The following is a 22,281-nucleotide window of genomic DNA, read 5'->3' as shown; positions in this document are numbered from 1 at the left end:
CGATCAGGTTGCACTACCTTCCTCTAAACGTTTTAGGAGAAATATGCAATATTTTTAGGTTATATTGCATTCTTCAAATTCAATACGCAATATTTTTCAATAAGAATAAAAATTTTAAGGTTAGGAAAAGAGAAAATTAATAAAAATGTCTTTTTTGTTTTGTTTATCACCATCTTTTCCACATACAAGGCTTATCATATAACAATTTGTACAATGTGTCTTATAAAAAAATAATAAAATTTCTCTGTCTCATAAATTATTATTATTACATATATATACAATTATTTGTCTATTATTTATTTATTATTATTTTATTACTTTACATCATTTATACAGGATCGTATCGTCGTCTTATCCCTCTCTAAAACAATACTTAAAAAAATAAATTATTTATTCAATATTTATAACGAGGTACTAGAGAGAGAGAGAGAGAGAAATTGGAATATACATTAGATATTAAAAAATTAATGGAATGATGGATTTTTTCCGCTTTTGATTTTTTTCTTTTTTTAGTTCAATTATCACAAAAGGACGTCAATATGAAAGATGGCTGTAATACTGAGAAAATTTTGGAAATCGCGTGAAGCGTTTGTCATCGAGAAGACCCAGCAGGGGCAAATGGCGCGCTGAAGGAGACGGCGGACGCATGGCCCGAACGCGATGAAGTCATCGGTACTCCGAATGACCACCGGTCGAGGGCGGGGTCGTAGATCTCGACCGTCGAGACGAATTCCTGCCCGTCAAAACCGCCGATTGCGAATATCCTGTTGTCGATGGCTGCGACGGAGAGGGCGCTACGAGGGAGGGAGACGCCGCTCACACGCTCCCATCTGTCAAGTTCCGTGTCATACCTCTCGACATCGTCCAGCTGCCGAACACCATCATAGCCGCCAACAACATATATGTAATTGTTTAGGCACGTCACACCTAGAATTTAAACAAATTAATTAAAATTAAAAAAAAGAAGAAAATCTTTCTAAGTAGGGCTTACCGGAGCCACTTCGTGCTATGGACATACTCGCGACCTGACACCATGTGTCTGTTTCCGGGTGGTACCTCTCAACCGTCTTGAGACGCTCCTGCCCGTCAAAACCGCCGATCGCATACAGGAGTCTGTTGACTACAGCCACGCCGACACCAACCCTCTTGTTCTGCATCGGCTTTACCGCGTACCACTTGTCCTCCTCAGGGTCATACCTTCATAGACCAAAAAACAAACATAATCCTTTTCTACCCTCATTTTCAAAATTCTTTAATTTGTAATTACTTCTCGACAGAATTGAAATGTTCAGGACCAGCACAGCCCCCGACTGCGTAGATCATACCATCAACCACACCGACACCAACGCGGTTCCTGGCTGTCGTCATGGGGCTGCAAGGCCTCCAAGTATCCCTTGACGGCTCATACCTATTTTAACAAATCCTCATTTATTATTGATTAAAAAAAAAAAAAAAAATACCTGTCGACCCAGTCGGAATCGTAACTACAGCCAGGCGTATTGTTCCTCCCACCGATGGCATACAGTATCCCCTGGGAAAGCAAATCATTTTCAACTTGGTAAAAAATCTGCACCATAAAGGTCTTGAAGAAGATATGTATGTTCTAAAATAGCCTCTTCATAAATGTAAGTTTATTATTGAACAGTTCATTTTAACTAAAAAATACATTAGGAATACATGGAAATAGGTTTGGGTAAGGTTATTGTTAAACAGGTTATACGTCATCCTAAATAAATGTTTAGGAACGATTATATAAATATGTTAAGGTGAAGTTATTGAGCAGATTATATTACATTCCTTTAAACGGTTACTAAACACTACACATTCCACTAAACGTTTGAGGAGAAATATGCAATATTTTCATGTAACATTATTATTGTACAGGTTATGTTACATTCATCAACCTTGTTTTACGAGAAAAATCTTCACTATATCCAAATAATGGTTATTACTGATCATCTAAAATTGTTTCTGTCTATACAAATATGTTGAGGTAAGGTTATCGTCAAGCAGGTTGTATTATCTTTGTTAAAATTATTTGGGAACAATTGTGCACAAGTAATGTTATTATTGATAAGTAGTTCGTCCTCAGAATTGTTTAGAAACATATACTGTTTGTGTAAGGTTATTATTAAGCAAGTTATATTATCTTCCTTTAAATTGTTTAGGAACGACTATACAAATATGTTTAAGCACTTACTTTATCATCAAATTCACTAATTTCGTGGTCCGCTTGACCAATTAAACATTACAATTAATTAAGGTTTTTAGTTGAGATGAAAAAAAGTTAATGGCACGAGAGGGATCAAAATAGTTTAGGAACACTTCTCCAGATATATTTAGGTAAGGTTATCATTGTACAGGTTATATATCCTTCCTTAAAATCGCTTTAAAAGCGAATATACAATATTGCCAAGTGATTTTTATTACTTGGTTCAGTCATAATGTTTCACTTCTAAAAATTAAAATACTTACTCTCCATTTTGAGGCTGTGGTAAAATTAGGAAATGAATAACCTGCTCGATTATAACCTCTCTTTAAAAAATTTGTTCACTTTCCAGCAAAAAACCTAAAAATAACCTATTCAATAATAACCTCACATTACAATTTTTACTTAGACAGAACAATGATGAAGGAAGGTGAAATAACCTGCTGAAAATAGCCTTCCTGCATATATTGTGAACATGCTACTGGACCATTTTGAGGAAGGTAATATAACCTGTTCATAAATAACCTGCCATTTATTCAAAAGTAAATGTACAAGGATACAATTTTATAATAGAGTAATAAAAATTGTACCTTGACAAAAGCCGCTCCGAGACCAGAACGGGGAAGCGTAAGATGGGCCAACGTACTCCAACTGCCCGTGTCGAGGTTGAATGCTTCGAGCGTGTCGAGCGACTGCCTCAGGAAGCCGCCAGCGACATAGACGATCCGTGGGCTGTTGGGAGTCCGCTCTCGTACACTCACCCTCTTGTGCAACGTAAGCTCTTTGAATATCTGCGCCAGGTACTCTTTGCAAGCAGGCATCTTCCTTATTACGTCGCAGTTCTTCATCTGTTGGTTGAGGAAGCTCGGTGTAAGAAACTGGCACCGCACCTCAGACAGGACGCAATGCATACTCGGACGCCTTTCATCTTCGTTGTACCTTTATTTTTCAAAAATACAAGAAAAATTAATCTGTTCAATAATAACTCCCATTTGTACATTTGATAATGTTTTGAGAATTGTATGTACAACCCTCCTCTTAAAAATAATCCTGAATATATCAAAACAGTGTTGCCAACTATGATTACTTAAACTTACCACTGTTAATACAATCCTCCCACCAATAATACTTAGTCTGTATGAAAGCAATGTTGCCAACAATGATTCCCCCACTACTACACATTCTTTGTATAACAGTAGTGTTGCCAACTATGATTACTTAAACTGCATCAAGGTTTATACAACCCCACCTCACCAATAATAATTTGTGGGTATGACATCAGTGTGGCCAAAAATTATTATTAAAACCACCAATGTTTATACAACTCCTCCCTTCACCAATAATAATTATATAATTATATATAATATAATAATTATATAATAAGTATGAAAGCAGTGTTCATTCCTTGTTAAAAAGATAGTTCCTGCTCACAGTAAGTCATTTTTATTTCTCTACCGCTTTGTCCTATATATTTAATATCACAATCATTACAATTGAGTTAGTAAACCCCGCTTTTTGCCATGCTGTCTTTAGGTTTTGAGAGGATTTTTTTAAGTAACCCGTACTTCTAAAAGTTATTATAAAACCTTCTTGTTTAAAAATTTTACTAACTTTTTCTGATAATTCATCAATGTATGGCAAACAACGGAAACCTAACGATTCATTTATGGTCAGGTGACTGAGTCCTATCATAGTGTCTGTAGTTGTGGGTTTTTTATATACGTCTATTTCAATTAGATTGTTTATTATGGACAATTATGGTTTATTATGGACTTACTGTGAGTAGGAACTATCTTTTTAAAAAGGATTGAACACCGCACTCACTTCACCATTCATCATTTCTTTAAAAAAAGCAGTGTTGCCAAAAGCTATTACTAAAAAATCACCAATGTTTTATATACCCATCACCACCACCAATAATACTTTGTCTGTATGAAAGTAATGTTACCAACTATGATTACTTAAATTTCACCAATGTTTATACAATCCTCCCACCAATAATACTTTGTGTGTATGAATGTCAAACATAATTCCCCCACTACTACACATGCTTTGTCTGAATTCAGTGTTGCCAACTATGATTTTACCAACTACTACTAACACTGATTGTATAGAAGCAGTGTTACTAACTATGATTACTAAAGCTCACCAATGTTTTACAAACCCCCCCCCTCACTAATAATACAATGTTGTATGAAAACAGTGTTGCCAAATTGCCAAATATGATTACTAAAACTTCACCAATGTTTGTTAACTATTTTAATACAGCCACTTCCACCACAAAATTTACACAACTCGCCAATAAAAGTCATAAAACTTACTTAACCCATTTTAAAACAGCGTTGTACACTTCGGTCTCTTCTTTGACATTGAGCTCATCCTTTCGTATCAGGTTGACAAGTTGTTTCTTCGTAAGCTGCATAAACTCCTCTTCCTGGCAGACCTGCGACCATTGATATAATTAGTCAATTAATTATCTTTGTTTTAAACTGACCTTACCTCGGCGAAGTGCTGCATTATGTACTCGGTTGCCTTCTTGTGCAGTTCGGTGCAGCAGTGTTGATCGGCAAAGAAAGAGATGCCAAGAGCATTCGCTGGCGAGAGCTGCCGCTCAAGGAATATGCAACACGCCATTATCACATCCGTTATCTGGTTTAAAAAAAAAAAAAATCACATCCACTGTCAATATTATATAATTGACGTTAATATTGATCCATTTCAAAATTTAAATTGAAATACCTGCAGCATGGAAGCAGCTGGTAGGAGTTGGCAGACAGCGAGCTCAGTGATGTGTATCTGTCCGGTGTATATGAAGCCGATGAGACGGGTCATTATCGAGGGGCAGATGTCGTGAAGGGTGACAGTCGAGCTCTGCGTCTCCTTGAGACCACCAGTGAACATCGCCTTGAAGTAAGGGCTCGCTGCGGCGAGCATCACCTTGTGCGCCTGCAGCCTCTCATTACCGACGACTAGCGTCACGTCCGTGAGCATCTGGTGGCACCGCATCATCGACATCATCTGTGATTTAATTCAACTTAATTGAATACAACATACATATACAATAATGCTTTGTTTGTATAAAAGCAGTGTTGCCAACTAGTACGATGAAAGTTCATGAATACTTGGACGTTGGCAATACTGCACTAATAAATTTATTATACAAAGTATTACTCATTATAAGCTCCTACACTAGAACGTTTTTGAAATCATAGTTGGCAACACTGCTTGTTGTAAATACTTTTTTAAAGTAAAGATAATTTGTAAAGTCTTTCAGACAATAGTGTTGTTTTTAATACATTGTATAAAAATTGTATGGAACAGTATTGCCAATAATGATCATTAAAATGATACCAATTTTTGTTTAATGTTTTTTTAAAATACAATCCCACTGTGTATAAAAATTGTATGGGAGCAGTGTTGCCAACTGTCTGTATATTTTAAAAACATTTCCAAACCATCTTTACTCGAGAAATAATTGTCAAAATGCACTGTTCCTACTTTAATTTCCAAAACGTCCACAAAATAATACTTTTTTTTTATTGTAATTATGAGGTAAAACAGTGTTGCCAACCAGTTTCAAAAAATCACCAATGTTTATTGAATATTTTAATAGCCCCCACCCCTGCAATAGTCGTTTTTATAATAACTATAATAAAGCAGTGTGCGTATATTTTGCGTATGATAACTTCACCAGCGCTTGTTAAAAAACAGCATAATTTTACAAAACAAGCTCGGGCAAACCAGTTTTACCAACTCGGCACGTAAAAAAACATCTAAACCGTATAGTTGAATTTTTTCGTTTACATTATACATTTCTATATTTTAAGATTTTTTCGTTAATTCTTTAATTTTTCTTATAGATCAAATGCAATGACGGACACCAGACAACCTAGACATAACACAAAATTATTTCCAAAAAAACAATGACGATAGATATTTATCAGTATTCAAGTAGGATTCAATTGTTACATTTTAGTTAAAATGGGGCCGAAAAAGGCGCGAGGAGGGCTTGCGAAAAAAACGCTGAGTCATTGCATGACCGTTCGAAAACAACAAACTGATAAAAACCACTTGATAAGCTTCATCGAACGTTTGTGTTTTTTCCTTTACTTTTTCTATTTTTTATGTTTAATTTATGAAATTGTTTCAATATTGAGCTTAGCGTGTGTGTGTTTGAAAAAAAGGAAAATAAATCGTCCTACCTTGAGGAGGTCTTTGTGGTAGTTGGTCATTCGGAAAGTCATGTCGGACGCGTCGACGGAAACGTCGAGCTCCTGAAGTCGGTCCGCTGTCCGTCTGTCATCGTCGGCGAGCATATTTTCCAATCGGCTGGTGATGTCTCCTGGGCCGGCATCATTCGGGCCCGGTCGGCGGGCCAGGCGGGGATCTCTCGTCCTACTCGACAGTCGGTCCGATTTGCCACTGGGCCGCTCCCGGCTCCCGCTGTCACCACCACTGACGGACAGTGGTGGGGCGATCCGACTCCGAACCAGGCATATCTCGTTCATTAAGGGGACGAGTTCAAAATAAATAAGCCATTGTCGAAAAACAACTATATCCACTTATCTTTCTTTTTAGTTACACCAGTTCTTTTTGAACTGTACTTTTTAAGAGAACTGTGGCACCACTGAGCTAACTAGTCAGAGCTAAGCTGGTTTTTGGTGAACTATAGTTTTTTATATGGCTCTTAGCGATCAGTAGTTCTTAGAGAACTGTGTCACTGAGCGAACTGTAGATAGATTTTTAGTGAACTGTGGCACTGAGTGAACTAGTTTTTAGTGAACTACAGTTCTTTGTGAACTGTACTTTTTAGATAACTGTGGCACTGAGCGAACTGTAGTTCTTGGTGAACTATTCTTAATGAGCTATGTCTCTTAGTAAACTGTAGACTTTAGTGAACTATGGCTCTTAGCCATCCGTAGTATTTAAAGTACTGTGGCACTGTTGTCTTGTTGAACTATAGTTACATCTTACCGATCTGTAATTTTGGTGAATTATAGTTCTTTGATAACTGCAGTAATCAGTGAACTTTGGCTATTAGCGATCTGAAGTTTTTAGAAAACCATAGTTCTTTGTGAACTGTACTTGTTAAAGAATTGTGGCACTGAGCGAATTGTAGTTCTTAGTGGACTATAGTTCTTTATGAACTACGGTTCGTAGCGATCTGTAATTTTTTGTGAACTATAGTTTTTTAAATGAACCATGGCTTTTAGCGATCTGTAGATTTTGGTGAACTATAGTTCTTTGTGAATTGCACTTTTAATTAACCATGGCTATTAGTTATCTGTAATTTTGGTTAATTATAGTTCTTTGTGAATTGCAGTTTTCAATGACCAATTGCTATTAAAGATATGCAGTTTTTAGAAGTACCTAGTAACTTTGGTTTACCAAAAGAAAGACTCAATCTTTAACGAAGCACCTGATTCGTTCGACCCAGTTCAATAAAACGAACTGTCTCGAACTGAACTACTCATCAAAAGGAATCACTGCTATCTATTAATGATATGTATTCCAGGAACGAACTAGTTGAAACGAACTATTCCCGGAAGTAAATTAAGAAAGCTCACTGAGAGTCTGAGACAAAAGGGACTATTCGTCAAAGGGAACTGCTTTGGCCATTTCTACTCAAAACACTCGAACCCTCGAGCCATGTGAACAGTACTGTTTTCTTTTCCAAACATTACGTTACAAAAATGAGTATTCTCGTTTGTTTTCTTTCAACTTAGAATGAGCAGAAAACATGATTTATTTAGACAAAACATAAAAGATGTTTTTAAAAAAAGGCGGGCATTTTGTTCCCCGTCTATGAGTCACGGTTTTGATAAGGGAACAGTCCGTTGGTGGCTGTTACCTCTTTTAACACCGTAGGGGGATCGTTGCGCCTCGAAGAACGTTGATATTTTTGATAATCCACAGACGTGAACCGACTTGTGTTATCAGAAGAAAGAAGAGGAAATTACTTTTTTAATTTCTGTTACTGGAGGGGAAAAAAGCGTGGATTGGAGCTGTTTTGGTAGATTTCTCTTGTTTCTTTGACTTAAAGGAAAAACAACCCAAGCGGACATGTCCGACGCCGGGCCGGAAGAGTCGACGGACTATACGAAAATGAAGGCGAGTTTAACTTTGATAATTGATTATTTTATTGTTATTTATTAGTTTTAAGTGGATTTATGTTGAATAATACAACGTTACTGTATTATTTGGCTGATTTTTCTTTCTCAGGTTTCTTCCTTTGGAGGTTTCAATTTTATATTTAGGTTTAAAGATTTTTTTTAATTCGAATGATTAATTTTTTCTATTTGTATTTTCATTTCTAGGTGCCTGATTTAAAGAAGTTGCTTAAATCGCGCGGTTTGTCAACGGCCGGGAACAAGCAGGAGTTGATCGATAGGCTACAGAGCAGCGAAGCGGCGGCGGAAGCGCTGCTTGAAGGGAGCGAAGTAGGCGACCATTTTGATGAGGACCTTGAGGTATGTTGGTTTGTTATTCGTAATTTGTCTTATATTAACTGTTTCGATTGTACTTCTGTATTGCAGAGAGAGTTGGATGAGACGCCGTTGGAAGACTCGCCGCAGAAGCTAGGCGACGCGCCTGACCTTACAGCCGAGGATATAAAACAGGATGATGTGTCAAAGTCGGCTGCCGACGGCAAGCCAGACTCTGCCAAGGACAATAAGACCGAACTCGAAGACAAACATGTAAACTCATTGCTTTAATTTAAAAAAAATAAATAAAAAAATTTTTTGTATCATCAGGTTAAGGTGAATCTCAAGAATGTCGCCCTGTCGGACGCCGCAAGAAAGAAGGCGAGGGCTGAGCGATTCGGATCAAACGCCAAGGCTGTGCCGGCGGACGTCTTGGCCCAGAGGGTGGAAAAGTTTGGCCCCAAGCCGTCGAATAGCACACTCACAAAACAGGCAGACAGCACGACTTCTATAGTTACCACGACACAGGCGAAGGTTAGTACGCCCTGAAACTGCTGGAACTGATTGACTTAAAAATTGACTCTGCATTAGAATTATTTTGATTTACTGGTTGGACATGCTTTTCAAGATAGGACGTGTTGATGATGTGACAATCACTGTATAAAATAATTAAGTTTGTAATCATAACTGGATAAGATTCATAAAGAGAATATCTGAACTTACTATAATTGACTTATTGACAAACTGGTTTAATAATTTATTGACTGAAGAATTGTCTCACTTTATTAGAAAGCCAGTATTAAAAAAAAAAAAATTGAAATGCTGTTTATGTGAACTTATTCGCTTTTTACGAGAATTATTGACTATAGGCATAGAAAGAATATGCTAACAATTGACTTACAAACTAACTCAATAATTTTTATTGAATGAAACTAGTATTAATCCAGAAATCCATTACAGTTCGTGGTCCAATTGACCAATTAATTTTTTAAATTAATTAATCTTTATAAAAGGTATTGGTTGAGGAAAAAAAATCAGTGTCACAAGCGGGATTCGAACCCACGACCTTTGGCTAAATACGCCGCTGCTCTACCACTTGAGCTATCTTGACTTCATTTGTCGCGGAGAATCAAATAGATTACACTACATTTGAAAAATGGCAGAAAGGAGGGAAAATTCGAGGGGTGAGGTTGAGATGAGTTGGGAAGTTAGTGTCCGAGTGGATCGAACTCATGATAGCTCAATTGGTGGAGCAGCGGCGTATTTAGCTAAAGGTCGTGGGTTCAAAACTTGCTCGTGACACTGACTTTTTTATCTCAACCAATACCTTTCATAAAGATTAATTAATTGAAATTAATTATAAACGTATTATTGAATGGCTCATTATGTTAACTTACAAATTAGTCCAACTTTTTAACTGAAGAATTGACTCTTTATGAGAATTATTGACTTACAGGATGGACATTCATAAATGTCAATGTAAGAATTAACAAATAAAAAATTAAGTTTGTTATTATCTGATATTGCTAATAATTAGCAAACTGGCTCAATAACTGATTTAGGAATTAACTCTCTAACTGAATCCCTCATTATGTTAACTTATAAACCTGTCAACTTATTGACATTTTATGAGAATTATTGACCATTGGCATAGAGCATGCTAACAATTGACTTACAAACTAACTCAGTTATTTTTATTGACTGAATATTTAATGAGACTAGTAACTTATTGACTTAAGTATGGACTCTGTGGGAATTATTGACTTACTAAATGGATATACAGAAACGTCAACATAAGAATTAGCACGTTAAAATTAAGTTTGTAATTTTCTCATATTGACAAAGTGGCTCAATAATAGATTTAGGGATTGACTCACTAACTGAATGGCTCATTATGTTAACTTACAAACCATTATTGACTTAAGAATTGACTATTTACACGAGGTTATTATCTATCTACATACATACTCTTGTAGACCAGACGCGTTGACATGACAACTAATGTATAAAACAATTAAGCTTGTAATTATAACAGGATGAGATTCGTAGAGAGAATATCTGAACTGCTAATGATCTGTTTATTGACAAACCAGACAGATTATTTTTTGAAGAATTGACTCATTCTTTAAATATCTAGTATTAGGTTAAAAGGCTGTTTAAGTAGAGTTACAAACCATTATTGACTTTTTACAAGAATTATTTGCTGTTGGCATAGAGACGATATCCGATCGTGCTAACAATTGACGTACAAACTGACTCAATAATTTATTGACTGAAGAAAAAATTTATAATGAATATCTGATCTTACTAATAATCAATTTATCGACAAATATAATCGACTCGATAATTTATTTACTGAAGTATTGCTTCATTCTTCAAATATAACTAGTTTAATATATTAAAAAAAATCGAATAGTGTATTTTGTAAACTTACAAACAAGTTGACTTAAGAATTGACCCTTTATGAGCATTATTGACTTACTCGATAGACATACAGAAATGTCAACGTAAAAATTAGCATATAAAAAATTAAGTTTGTAATTATCTGATTATGTTAATAGTTGAACTTATTGACTCTTTATTTGAAGGAATTGTTTTCTATATGTTTAATTGAATGACGAATGTAGCAGATCTCTTGAGAAAATGCGAGTGATTTATTGACTAAAGAATTGAACCTATGTGAAGTTAATATATATAAGCTTAACGTGAGATGAATTTATTGTAATGTACTGTGATAATTTTTTTTTTTTTTTTTAATTATTGACTCACTGTAGAACAGACTTACTGAGACTGAAGGATTAACTTTCTGTTATATACCATTGTGTAACAGTTGATAATTATTGACTCATTAATACAAATTATAATTAAAATGACATTTTAAGTCCGTTTTGTTTACTTATGAACTGAAAGAATAGACTCTCTGTGACATAGCCAGTAATTATTGACTTGCTTTGGCGAGGTGAAAAATCTGTCTTTTGACTTACCAATTCGTTAACTCTTGGGCTGATGTATTGACTCACTACTAGTTGACTTAACTCGTTAACTTGTTTAATGAAGAAATGACTAGCTGCAGTTTTAGATTATTTACTTACGTACTAGTTCGTATTCATTGATATGAATTGATATTAAGCAGCTAATCATGCAATCGATTTTTCACTTTAAAAAGTTGTTTTATTGACTGAATTAATGAAAAAGAAAAAGCCCAGTAATTCATTGACTGAAGAATTGATTCTATCTTTGAAGAAGTCTTGTTAGACCTGACACATCGATTGAATCGACACTGTGACTTCTTGGCTCACTGATGGTCTGACCCAACTCACTGAGTGAATTTACTCTTGACTAATTCACTCACTTACAATCTGACCTGACTCACCATGTAAATTGACTTGTGTCTCCGCCAGCTCAGTGATGGTCTGACCCAACTCACTGAGTGAATCGACTCAAGAATTGTTCCTAACTTTTTTTTTCCAGGCAACCACACCAACAAGTGACGTTCTCAAAAGGCGAGCTGAGCGTTTTGGCATACTGAGCCCTGTAGAAGCAAAGGTACACCATTTAGGATTTTTTTCTCTTCTTTTTGTACGTTTGATTTATAATAAAAATATTTTAATCCGTTCGGCAGAGGCAGCATCTTGAAAAGCTGCAGGCTAGGAAGATGAGGTTCTCCCAGACGCCCGCCTCCACCGACACAAAGCCAACTACGACTACATTGGCGACAGCTGAAGCTGTTACAGTCAGCACGCCTGTCCAGGTCGACGGTGCCATTTCGTCTGAAGAGAGGAAGCGCCTAAGAGCGCAACGGTTCAAGATCACCGTCTAACCGAACGTACCCGACAATTTTTTTTTTTTATTTTTTTTTTAGAAAGAGAAAAAAAGAGAACGTTTTATATTTGTTTTTGTTTTCTTTTTGTGTGTTTGCCCTCGAATTTGTAGTACCCATTGATTTTTTTTTTTTTTTTATTGTACAAAATCGAAGGTTTTTCTTTAATTAATCTTTTCATTTGTGTGTAAATTTTTCTTTTCTTTTCAACTCCCCGCATTTTCTGCTTTGTTGTATACGCTTGTACATTGTATTAATGCTGCATTACCACAAAGCCCTTTTTTTATATAAATTTTTCTTTTTTATATTTTCCATTTGATTAGAATGTCATCGTTCTTATATAAATAAATATTATGTATTAATTATACTTACATATAAGGCTTGAAAGGCTTTTTTTTTTACAGCGAAGAGAGAGAAAATGATAATTATTAATTATCAGTAAATAATGAAAGACAAAAATTATTATTAAATAAAAAAAACAATTGTTTTACTTTTTGAAAACAAATTACATTTTGTTTGTATGAACACAGTTTTGTCAAGACTGTCGATGGATTTTTTTTTTCTTGTTTTCCTTTTTTTAAAATTCTAAATTTTTCTATTTTTTTGAAGGCCTTTGGTTTTTTTTTTTTTTTTTTTTTTTTTTTTTATAAATTTAATTTCCTTTCAAAATTTAATTTTTTTATATTAAATAATAACAATAATCTAAGGACTAGGCTCTCGCTCTGTTTTTTTTCTCTCTCTCTTTCTCTCTACCCCTCCTCCCTATCTCTCTCTCTCACTATATCTCACTTCTCCTTCTCGTCATCGTCTTTGGCGCCCTTGATCGCCGAAAGCCGGTCCTCCAACTCGTACCGCCACCTCATGTAAGCGACTCGCATCCTGTCCCAGACGTTCTCCCAGCTGTCCATGGCTGGGCGGACATCGATTATCGCGAACCTGTGATCCGGGCCGACACTCCCCGAGTCGTAGTAGTCAATCACGTACCGCACCTCCTTCCCGTTCCTGTCGACAATCCAGTCGTGCCTGTCGAACGGGAGCTCGTACCTGGAATAACATGGCTGGACAATAAATAAAATCGAAGCTGATGTCTCACATTAATTATAAAATTCAAATAAAATTAAAAAGATCAATTGCTTGCGAAAAAGATTAAAAAAGAGTGCTCGTTTGGGTATGAGTGCACATATAGCCAAGGGTAACAAGGAGGCCAATACAGTCCAAGGAAAATTTGATTGAGACACATTTCGGCCCTGAACTTTTCGTGGTATACCAAATTAAATTACTTTGCACCTTTTTTCTTAATTATTGATCAAAATTTTAATAAATTATTTATTATTTTACGTATGTCGACATATACAACCACTCGTAATGAATATGCTGTTAGTCTGATCCAGCTAGCATTGGAAAACCTTATGGTTCACATTCTACGCTGACCAGGAAGAATATTTACTGTTGTCTTTAAATATAACTTTTCTTCATATACATTCTAGAGGAAAGCTAGAAGTCAATCAGAGAACGAAATAGTTGAAGTATAAACTAAGGAAACTTTCATAAGTGGTGCTTTGTTTGTTATTTATAAAATCACTAATTTCAGATAACCAAGATCCTGGAGAAGACAATGATTTCAAGGGCATAGAGCCTCATGACTTTCTTTTCTCATTTATAGTCCGAATAATAAATAAATCGCTTATTATTTTACGACCTGAACCGAATCAGCGAGTAAATAAATACACTCAGGCTGATCCAGTGGGCATTGGATAACCTCCTTATGATTCCAATTAAGATCACAACCCTTGGCCTAAAATAGATACGTTGGCACTGGATAACTTCTTTATGGTTTTAACTTGACCAAAATGAACAATTACTAGCAGTATTAAGTTTTACAGTTAATGTTTCTTTATATACATCGATAAAAAAAAATTTTTCCTTGACAATTCACAAGGCCTCATAAAAATATAGAATTTTATGAATCAAATGTCTCACCCAAGAAGTTGGCGCATCCTCGCCCTTGGTGAGTAGTCAGCTGCCTTCCCTCCAAAGCTCTTCAGTTTGGGTTCTAGGCACTCATCGGCGTGTAGCGCCTCCCACTTGAGCACCTCGAGCCAGGCATGCTCATTGTTCGCATTGTGTATCTTTATTATGTCATCCATGTCCTTCTGCGAGAGCTGGTCATCACGCCAACGCCAGCCTTTGCGTAGCATCGCGTTCCAGAACATCTGCGCCGACGGGTAGACCCAGTGTGTGTCCTTTTCATCCTGCTTCACGGCCTTCGGTATGTTCGAGACCTGGCGTTCGGTCGAAAGAGGAAACGGCTGGTCAGGGGATGGCATCTGATTTGGTGCTGGCATCTATTTACCCAGTAAGTTTCAATTTTTTTTTAAAAATATTTTTCTGTTTATTTAAAGATTTTTTTTTACCAAAGTATTACCATGTTTAGAGGGTTGATTTCGTTCCCTGAACATGCTCCGGCAGAACTCTGTTGTTTTAATTATTGAATAAAAAATTTGTTAATAAGGTTAAAATGATGTTAAAACGATAATTTTCACTTCTCTTACATAATGCATTGGACACTCTTTAGGGATGTAAGCCGTAACCTGCTTCGACGTGGCACCATCTGAGTAAACGTTGGGCCCCGATCCGACAATCTGCCCAGCGGCGAACTGAGCGGCGGCCACCGTGTTGCCCATCTGTAAACGAGAAAAACCAAAAAAATATGAACTTTGGGTCGAAGCATCGCGGGACGGCCGTCGCGCACTGGCGCTCTTACGCCATCCACTGGGTACAGCCGTTTAAAGCCGTTGTTCTCCGGGAACGAGATGGTGGCATGCGCTCCGACAATCTGACCGGCAGCCACCTGAGCTGCTGACACTGTATTGCCCATGAGACTAGCTACTTGCTATATAAATCCAGCGATGAACCATAAAAAAAAAATTCCCTGTCCAACCTAAATGATGTCCTGTTGTATCATGAAACAAATTTTGTCCTCATTTTTGAAAACACAAAAAATTTAAAAAAATATAAAATGTATGTTGTTTTGTTAAACTGAAAAATAATTAGCATATGTTTTAATATTATTTTTTGTGTGGTCATTAGTGACCGTTAGTCGATAATTATTCAGAAATCGTGAGATGAGGTCTGGTGTGATGTAGGTTTCAGAAAAACATTTTCTTTATCGTGCCAACATTTCGATCTTTATTGAGATCATCTTTAGGGTCTGGGATTTACAAACATTGTTTAAATTTAACAAATGCATGTAGGATGAGGAAAAAAGTGAATTTATACAATGCAAAAAAGTATATTTTTTTCTTCAATCAAAGTATTTCTACTCCTTCAAAGTGTTTGTTTTCTGCGTAAGTGTGCCGTTCTTGCGTGTTATGTTGAGAATGCCAGTGAGATATTGCAGAAAACAAATACCCCTGTGAGCTTCCACTCCATAGCACAACCACCAGTATGGTACAAAAGCCGAACCAACAACAAAAAAGTAAATTGTCGCCATATTGTCAAAACTGACAGTACCGTATAAGAATCCCAATTCACCGGAACATCTACTGACAAGTTTCGAACCCACAATCCAGCGCACAGTCACCGATACAATATAAAAACCCAAAATAGGCACAATAAAACCCATCAACCTTATTTTCCATCCAAGAAATAACTATAAAAGAAGACTCATCCACTTAAACAGAACACTACAAATGAATGAAAAACAAAAAAAACTGTAAAAAAAATACCTTTTATAAGCTCGTTTTTAATCAGTGTGTATTTCTGTCGATTCAGACTTGATTTCTTTTTTTTTTTTTTTGCTTTAAAATATTCACGATGTCGAAGGTTGAGCGTAAATCGGCCTCCTCTGTACTTTTATTCCCAGAGGTACGTTTTAAGACGGAGTAACCTTGTAATAACCTATTGGCTACCTTCTCAAATTCATGCAGTATATGTGATCGATGACGTCACAGTCCCGAGTCAAATCGGTGAATCTTATATTTCGTTACTGTTGATTAATAATTATTTGGAGATCGTGAGATGCGGTCTTGTGTAAGTTTAGAAAAACATTTTCTTTTATGGCATTAATCATCTCTCGTCGATTCCACAATGCTGAAATAGGTTTAAAACTGAAAGAAATAATTTAAAAGAAAAAAAGAACTGGTGGTCAAATAATGGTTAACTGCCTTTAAAAAAAAGAAAAAATTATTACAAATAGATAATAAAACCTTGCCAATAACACAAAATTGGAAAAAAATTGACAATTAAAAATGACCCTATAAAAATTAAACTGAGCTCACTGTCTATTCTGATTTTACAATAAAAATAATAAAATAATCTGACTCCAGTGCTTTAAATAAACGCATAAAACAAAACTTTCTTTTTTGGCTCTTCCTTTCTCCTTTTGCTTCTTCTTATCTTCGTTTTTCTTTTTTCAATCTTCGGTTTGCATCCAAATTCATTGATTTACACAAAGTAGATATTTTAGATTTAATCAAATTATTTGTATTGATACAAAGTGTGTGTTTTCTAGATGTGTCATTGTTGTGTGTTGTGTTTAGAATTGTTAGATGTGTGGAGTGTAATGATCGTTTTATATGTTTTGTGTGTTACTGATATCGAATTTGATTTATGATATTAGCATAGCTGCGGCTGAATTTACATGTGTCCGTTTTGTAATTGATGTGTTTGTCTCTGTTGACGTAAACCATTTCTAAAAAGTTACATTTATGTTTATTTTTTCTGTGTTTTATATTTCTGGATTGTTGAAATCGAAGTTGTGTTGGTGTTCAAAATGGTAGGTAGCCAGTGCTGTAGGATTTTGTTTAGGTTTGTTGCAATCACCCTCTTATCCATATTGGGATGTAATTCTGACGTAAGTTGTCGGACAATTTATACAATTTATTTTGTAAATTAAATCAGACTTATTTGTTTCTGGTGGATCTTTAATTTTGGAAAAAAGGGTGTGAATAGTTTCGTAGTTTTTGAAGGCTATTTTAAAGTTATCAGGAAAAAAATTGTGTTCAATTTGTGTGATAGGCCGTGAACGAATGGAATGGACATGTTGGTTTGTTTGATAGAATTGACGTCGTGTTATTAGTGATAGTGGATGGTGTTAGTGTTGAGTTGTAGTTGCTGACTATGTATTTAGGGTAGTGATTGTTGGTGAATCAGTTGTTCCCAGATTAGACTTCGTCCATTAAATTTTTTTCTTTTCAAAAATAGTGTGCCTTTTAAACTTTCAAACACGACACAATAAATAAAAAGGAAATTACGTGGTTTCTCATCATACCACTAAGGAAAAAATGTAATACACATAACTCTTTTTATTTATTTACATTGTACATCTAAAAAAATTCTGTAATGATATTTGGCCGTGTGTTGTTCAGTGGAGTCCGAGCTTTTTCGCCTCGGCTTGGTACTTCTTGCGGTAGGTTCCGGACGGGTCGTAGAGCTTCTCGAGTGCGTCGTAGTCGGCCGGGTGGTTCTTCATCATGTGCCTGATCACCTTTTCGCTCCCGGCTTTCTGCTTTTCGTTGCACTTGGAACAGGCGGTGGCCAATGCGTCGGGGATGGCATCTGTTTAAAATTTAGTTTAAAGTTAAACCAAAAACAAAATGGGAAAAGGAGGGAAAGATTCAAAGTAGAGATTCACCGTCGATAGTGAATTGATTCTATCCAAATAAGATCCTCTAGTTGATCGAAAATCGCATCTATCGAGATTCGATTTTGAATCGGGTCTATATTGAATCGAGCATGAATCTGCTCTGATCACAATCAATTATGAATCGATTATTAAACAGATCCTATCGTACGCAATCTATGATCAATCGATCATCAACACAATCGATATTAATCGATCCTCAAAACGCGATCGATTATGAAGCGATCGTCAACACGATCTATTACGAATTGATTCTTAAATTGATCTATTACGCAATCTAGTATGATTTCATCCTCGTCTCAATCGATCATGAATCTATCCTTAAACCGACCATATAGTATGCAATCGAACATAAATCGATCCTTCTCGATTATTAATCTATCATCAACACAATCGATTATGAATCGATCTTCAAAACAATAGATTATGAATCGATCCTTAAACCCAACATATCCTATTACATGAAATATGATCGATACTCGTCACAACCAATTATGAATGAATAATCGTTATAAATCGATCATATAGAACCCAGTTGAATTGATTTTAATCATAATCGACTACAAAATCGTTTAATGGACTACAAAATCGTTTAGTGGATAAAAAACTGTTTAAAATTGAATTATAATTAATTTTCTGTTTTAATATTAAAATACTGATTAAATATCGTTGTTTAAAAGAAGATGAGATTGTTATAGGTTATTTTTGCTATTGATTTAATTTGTAAGTTTAAAGTCCTAGTTTAATGTGAATTAAATTCACTAATTTCGTAGTCCGCTTGACCAATTAATATCTTACAATTAATTAAGGTTTTTAGTTGAGATAAAAAAGTCAATAGCACGAGCGGGATTCGAATCCACGATCTTCGGCTAGACACGCCGCTGCTCTACCACTTGAGCTATCGTGACCTCGATCCATTCGGACACTAACTTCCTATCTCAACCCATTTAATATGAATGTTTATGCGTGTTTTATGTACGGATATTTAAGGTCACCTTTGAGCTCTTTGCCGTCCGGGGTGCACTTGCCCTTGTTGACGAGGCAGTCGAAGTACTTCTTGTAGAGCCTCTGGTTACCGAGTATCTCATCGAGGTCGACGTTGTCATATTTGGTCGTGTATGCTGCGACCAGGCCGACGAAGAGAGCTATAGCGATGAAGGTCTTCATTGTTTTTTTATTTGTGTGTCCGTCTATGGTGCAGGTGCGACTGTGCAGTTGGGGGATGAGCGTCGAGGCTTTTATCCACATCCACCCACCACCGGAAAAACTGGTTTCGGGCCGCTTTTTGTTTTGCCTTTCGTCCCTCTCTCTCTCTCTCCTCTTTTTCTGGACATCTGCGTCAATGGAAATTAAGACGCGATCGTTAGAATTGAAAATTTCCAAGAAGGCGCGGAGGTCAAGACCCGACAGGTAAATAGAAGTCATTTGGGTCCGATTGGTCTCGCTGGGTATAAACTGTCTTTAAATACCCAACCTCTTCGGATTCGAATATTGAAAAAACAAAATTTCCATTTCTTGGTCGATTTCTCGGATCTGAACTACGTCAACGGCTTTTTTATTCGCGTGTTTATTAAATGCTTGATATTTCTAAGGACGACCGGATCGTTGCGATGCCTTTTTCGTGGATTATGCTGGGGAAAATCCCCTCGGGCCGGAAGGGGGAACGGCCTCGGCCAGTGGAAAATACCCTTCTCTTTTCTAGTTAGTCGTAACTTCCCTGTCAGAACGGTACATCGCGAATCTTCATGCTCTCTGCCTTAGACCTTATGTCGGATCCTCCCTTAGTTAAAATAAAAGCGAAGCCGGGCGGACCAACGACCTCTCCCCGGTTTCTGACGATTGGAATTAATTGAGGTGATAGTAAAGAAACGATAAACCCTCTCTCATCTTCTTCCTTCGTTTATCTCAATCTCAGAGGCGATTAAAGTTCAATTATAGAGCCAGGAAGACGATTAAAAGAACGACGAAAAAACTTGTCGGGCTTGCACAATTGAAATTAATCGAGAATTTAAAAAAAATTAACAAACAAAAATAAATCGACAAAATAAGTTGTTTTTGTAATGTTTGTTTACCCTTTGTACATTTAATTCAGCCTGTATTACGTTATCACTTTTACAGGGGTTGTTGTACCTTTTATAGGGGTAGTTGGCCATTCATGTTAGGGTGGTGTGGCTTGTCTATCCTACAGGGGTTGTTTGGAACCGCTAGGAGGGGTTGTCACTTTTATATGGGTAGTTGGTCAAGAATGTTAAGGTGGTGTGATTTGTCTATATCCTATACGAGTTGTTTGGAACCTCTAGGAAGGGGTGGTTATTATATTGATAAAAATGGTCGTTGCTCGTATGATTGTAGGTGGTTTGTTATACTTGCAGGGGTTGTATTTCACTCCTAGGAGGGTTGTGACTTCTACAGGGATGGTTTTTCATTGGATCTCACTTCTAAAAGAGGGTGATGGTCAATTTGATTAAATGGGTTGTTGCCATTTCTATAGGGGTTTTTTGTCGGTCATACTAAGGCAAATTGTTTGTAACACATATTTGCCTTCACCCCACTACTGTAGGGGTTGTTTTTACGTCTAGGGAGTGTTGCCCCTTGTGAGGGGTTGTTGTCATTCCTATTAGGGTTGTTTGTTACTGAAAATTAGTTGCAACATCTAAAGAAGTTGTTTTCACTCCTATAGGATTGGTTTTCACTTTTTCAGGAGTTGTTTATCATTAATGCGAAGTTTCGCACCGATAGAGGATGTTCGAAACTTCTAGGAGAGTGGTGTGTTTTGTGTGTCCTATAAGTGTTGTTAGTTACTTTTAGGATGAGCGATTGTCACATATTGAGTGGTATTATGTCATGGCACGTTATCGCTCGTTAGGTAGTTCTCTCTTTAGTATTATCACTCTTTGAGGGTGTTGTTTGTTAGTTCTAGGTGGGTTGGTTATCACTTTTACAGCGGTGGTTAATCATACATGTGAAATTGTCACCCCCTTTTTTTCCAGGGATCATTTCTCATTCACATGAGTTCTCGCTCCTACAGGATTGTCGTCACTCCTATAGGGGTCAGTTCAAAGAAGGGTGGTTGATGTCTCTCTAGGGGTTGTATGTTACATAAGGTGTGACCACTTATAGGTTTTTTTTTGGGGGGGGGAGGAGCCTTCCTTTTACAGGGGTAGTTTGTCATTCATGTGCGTACTCCCTCCTTTAGGATTGTTGTCACTCCCATAGGGGTAGTTCTAAGAGAGGTGGTTGATGTCTCTCTAGGGGTTGCACACGTCACTCATACGATTGTGGGAGATTTCTGGAGGGGGGCGTGTCAGTTGTATCGGTGTTGCGTGTTATTTTAATAGGGGTTGTTTGTAAGGAGGTGGAGTAGTAGGTCAACGCTGGACACGCTTTGAATGTTTATCCCCTGTTGAATAGATTTTGTATCGGGACCCTGTCGATCCTGGGTTGGATTCTTTATTTTAATTTGTTTGTCGTCTCCCTGGTTGGCTCGGGTCAAGGAGCCGTGAGACGTCCCAAGGGCGAAGAAGCGCTTTTCAATTCTTCACTTCCTTCCCATTCTTCTCCACTTTGTTTATTTCTGTTTTCATGAGAGCGGTGCATACAGATGAGTGGGCGGGGGAGAAGGGGAAAATTGATTTGTTTACGAGGCGGTCGAGGTTTTTCTTCTCTTTTTTATTTTTATATTTTGTTTGTTTTGTTTCTAATTGTCTTTTTTTCTTCTTCATCTTCTTCGGTCTGCCGTGCGGTTTAATTGGCCCGTTTTTCTATCTGGCGTCAGAGCGGTTTCATATCTGGGGAAAAAAACCGAGTCAAGGCGAGTGAAACAGTCACCGGGAAAACGCCCAGATCGTCGCACAACCGTGATAAATCTGACCGACAACGGACAACCCACAAAAAAAAACCTTGGGTCCGCATGGCTTCGCTTTTAAGAAAGTTAAGCGTTCTCAACCCTCAAGACTCCAACCTGAGGAAAGGTTCTCGACCGTCGAGATCATTTACTCATATGACAATCTCAAAACAAAATTAACTAAAACTCAAAACTTATATGCAACCTCAAAACGTATCCCCCCAAAATTTATATGCGTCTTCAAAACAAAATTAGAAAACCCATAACTTATATGTATGTGTACAACGTACATGTATCTGCAAAAAAAAATTAACGAAAACCCAAAACTTATATAAACCC

At 36.7% G+C, this 22,281-nt stretch overlaps 4 protein-coding genes across 7 annotated transcripts; 1 reads left to right on the top strand and 3 right to left on the bottom strand.

The window, feature by feature from the left end:
• Window positions 1-146: 146 nt before the first annotated feature.
• Window positions 147-7,364, bottom strand: LOC106671882 (kelch-like ECH-associated protein 1). 2 transcript variants are annotated; one of them, XM_014402839.2, is made up of 9 exons: window positions 6,412-7,364; window positions 4,949-5,227; window positions 4,709-4,858; window positions 4,531-4,652; window positions 2,800-3,148; window positions 1,461-1,531; window positions 1,268-1,393; window positions 992-1,197; window positions 147-927 (listed from the first exon to the last, which is right to left on the bottom strand). In XM_014402839.2, the coding sequence occupies exons 1-9, from the start codon at window positions 6,715-6,717 to the stop codon at window positions 593-595; spliced, it is 1,944 nt and encodes a 647-aa protein (XP_014258325.1). In that variant the 5' UTR covers window positions 6,718-7,364; the 3' UTR covers window positions 147-592. The 2 variants fall into 2 exon arrangements, with proteins under 2 accessions (XP_014258325.1, XP_014258324.1); XM_014402838.2 differs by having other exon boundaries at window positions 1,268-1,408; window positions 6,412-6,799.
• Window positions 7,365-8,007: 643 nt separating this feature from the next.
• Window positions 8,008-12,759, top strand: LOC106671884 (uncharacterized protein C31H12.03c). The gene is made up of 6 exons (XM_014402843.2): window positions 8,008-8,320; window positions 8,527-8,679; window positions 8,746-8,907; window positions 8,965-9,168; window positions 12,106-12,180; window positions 12,257-12,759. The coding sequence occupies exons 1-6, from the start codon at window positions 8,273-8,275 to the stop codon at window positions 12,452-12,454; spliced, it is 840 nt and encodes a 279-aa protein (XP_014258329.1). The 5' UTR covers window positions 8,008-8,272; the 3' UTR covers window positions 12,455-12,759.
• Window positions 12,760-13,101: 342 nt separating this feature from the next.
• LOC106671883 (cytochrome c-type heme lyase) lies at window positions 13,102-16,346 on the bottom strand. 3 transcript variants are annotated; one of them, XM_014402842.2, is made up of 5 exons: window positions 16,183-16,346; window positions 15,007-15,138; window positions 14,880-14,927; window positions 14,435-14,799; window positions 13,102-13,498 (listed from the first exon to the last, which is right to left on the bottom strand). In XM_014402842.2, exons 2-5 carry the CDS (start codon window positions 15,136-15,138, stop codon window positions 13,240-13,242), a joined length of 804 nt encoding a protein of 267 aa, XP_014258328.1. In that variant the 5' UTR covers window positions 16,183-16,346; the 3' UTR covers window positions 13,102-13,239. The 3 variants fall into 3 exon arrangements, with proteins under 3 accessions (XP_014258328.1, XP_014258327.1, XP_014258326.1); XM_014402841.2 differs by lacking the exon at window positions 16,183-16,346 and adding an exon at window positions 15,219-15,510; XM_014402840.2 differs by lacking the exon at window positions 16,183-16,346 and adding an exon at window positions 15,207-15,498.
• A 1,399-nt stretch (window positions 16,347-17,745) lies between these two features.
• Window positions 17,746-19,394, bottom strand: LOC106671885 (ejaculatory bulb-specific protein 3-like). Its single transcript, XM_014402844.1, has 2 exons — window positions 19,094-19,394; window positions 17,746-18,013 (listed from the first exon to the last, which is right to left on the bottom strand). Exons 1-2 carry the CDS (start codon window positions 19,344-19,346, stop codon window positions 17,820-17,822), a joined length of 447 nt encoding a protein of 148 aa, XP_014258330.1. The 5' UTR covers window positions 19,347-19,394; the 3' UTR covers window positions 17,746-17,819.
• Window positions 19,395-22,281: the final 2,887 nt, after the last annotated feature.

The sequence above is a fragment of the Cimex lectularius genome, unplaced genomic scaffold (assembly GCF_000648675.2).
Source record: "Cimex lectularius strain Harlan isolate CLEC.00 unplaced genomic scaffold, Clec_2.1 scaffold14, whole genome shotgun sequence".
Lineage (NCBI taxonomy): Eukaryota > Metazoa > Arthropoda > Insecta > Hemiptera > Cimicidae > Cimex > Cimex lectularius.
This window is presented reverse-complemented; position numbering and strand designations above follow the sequence as displayed.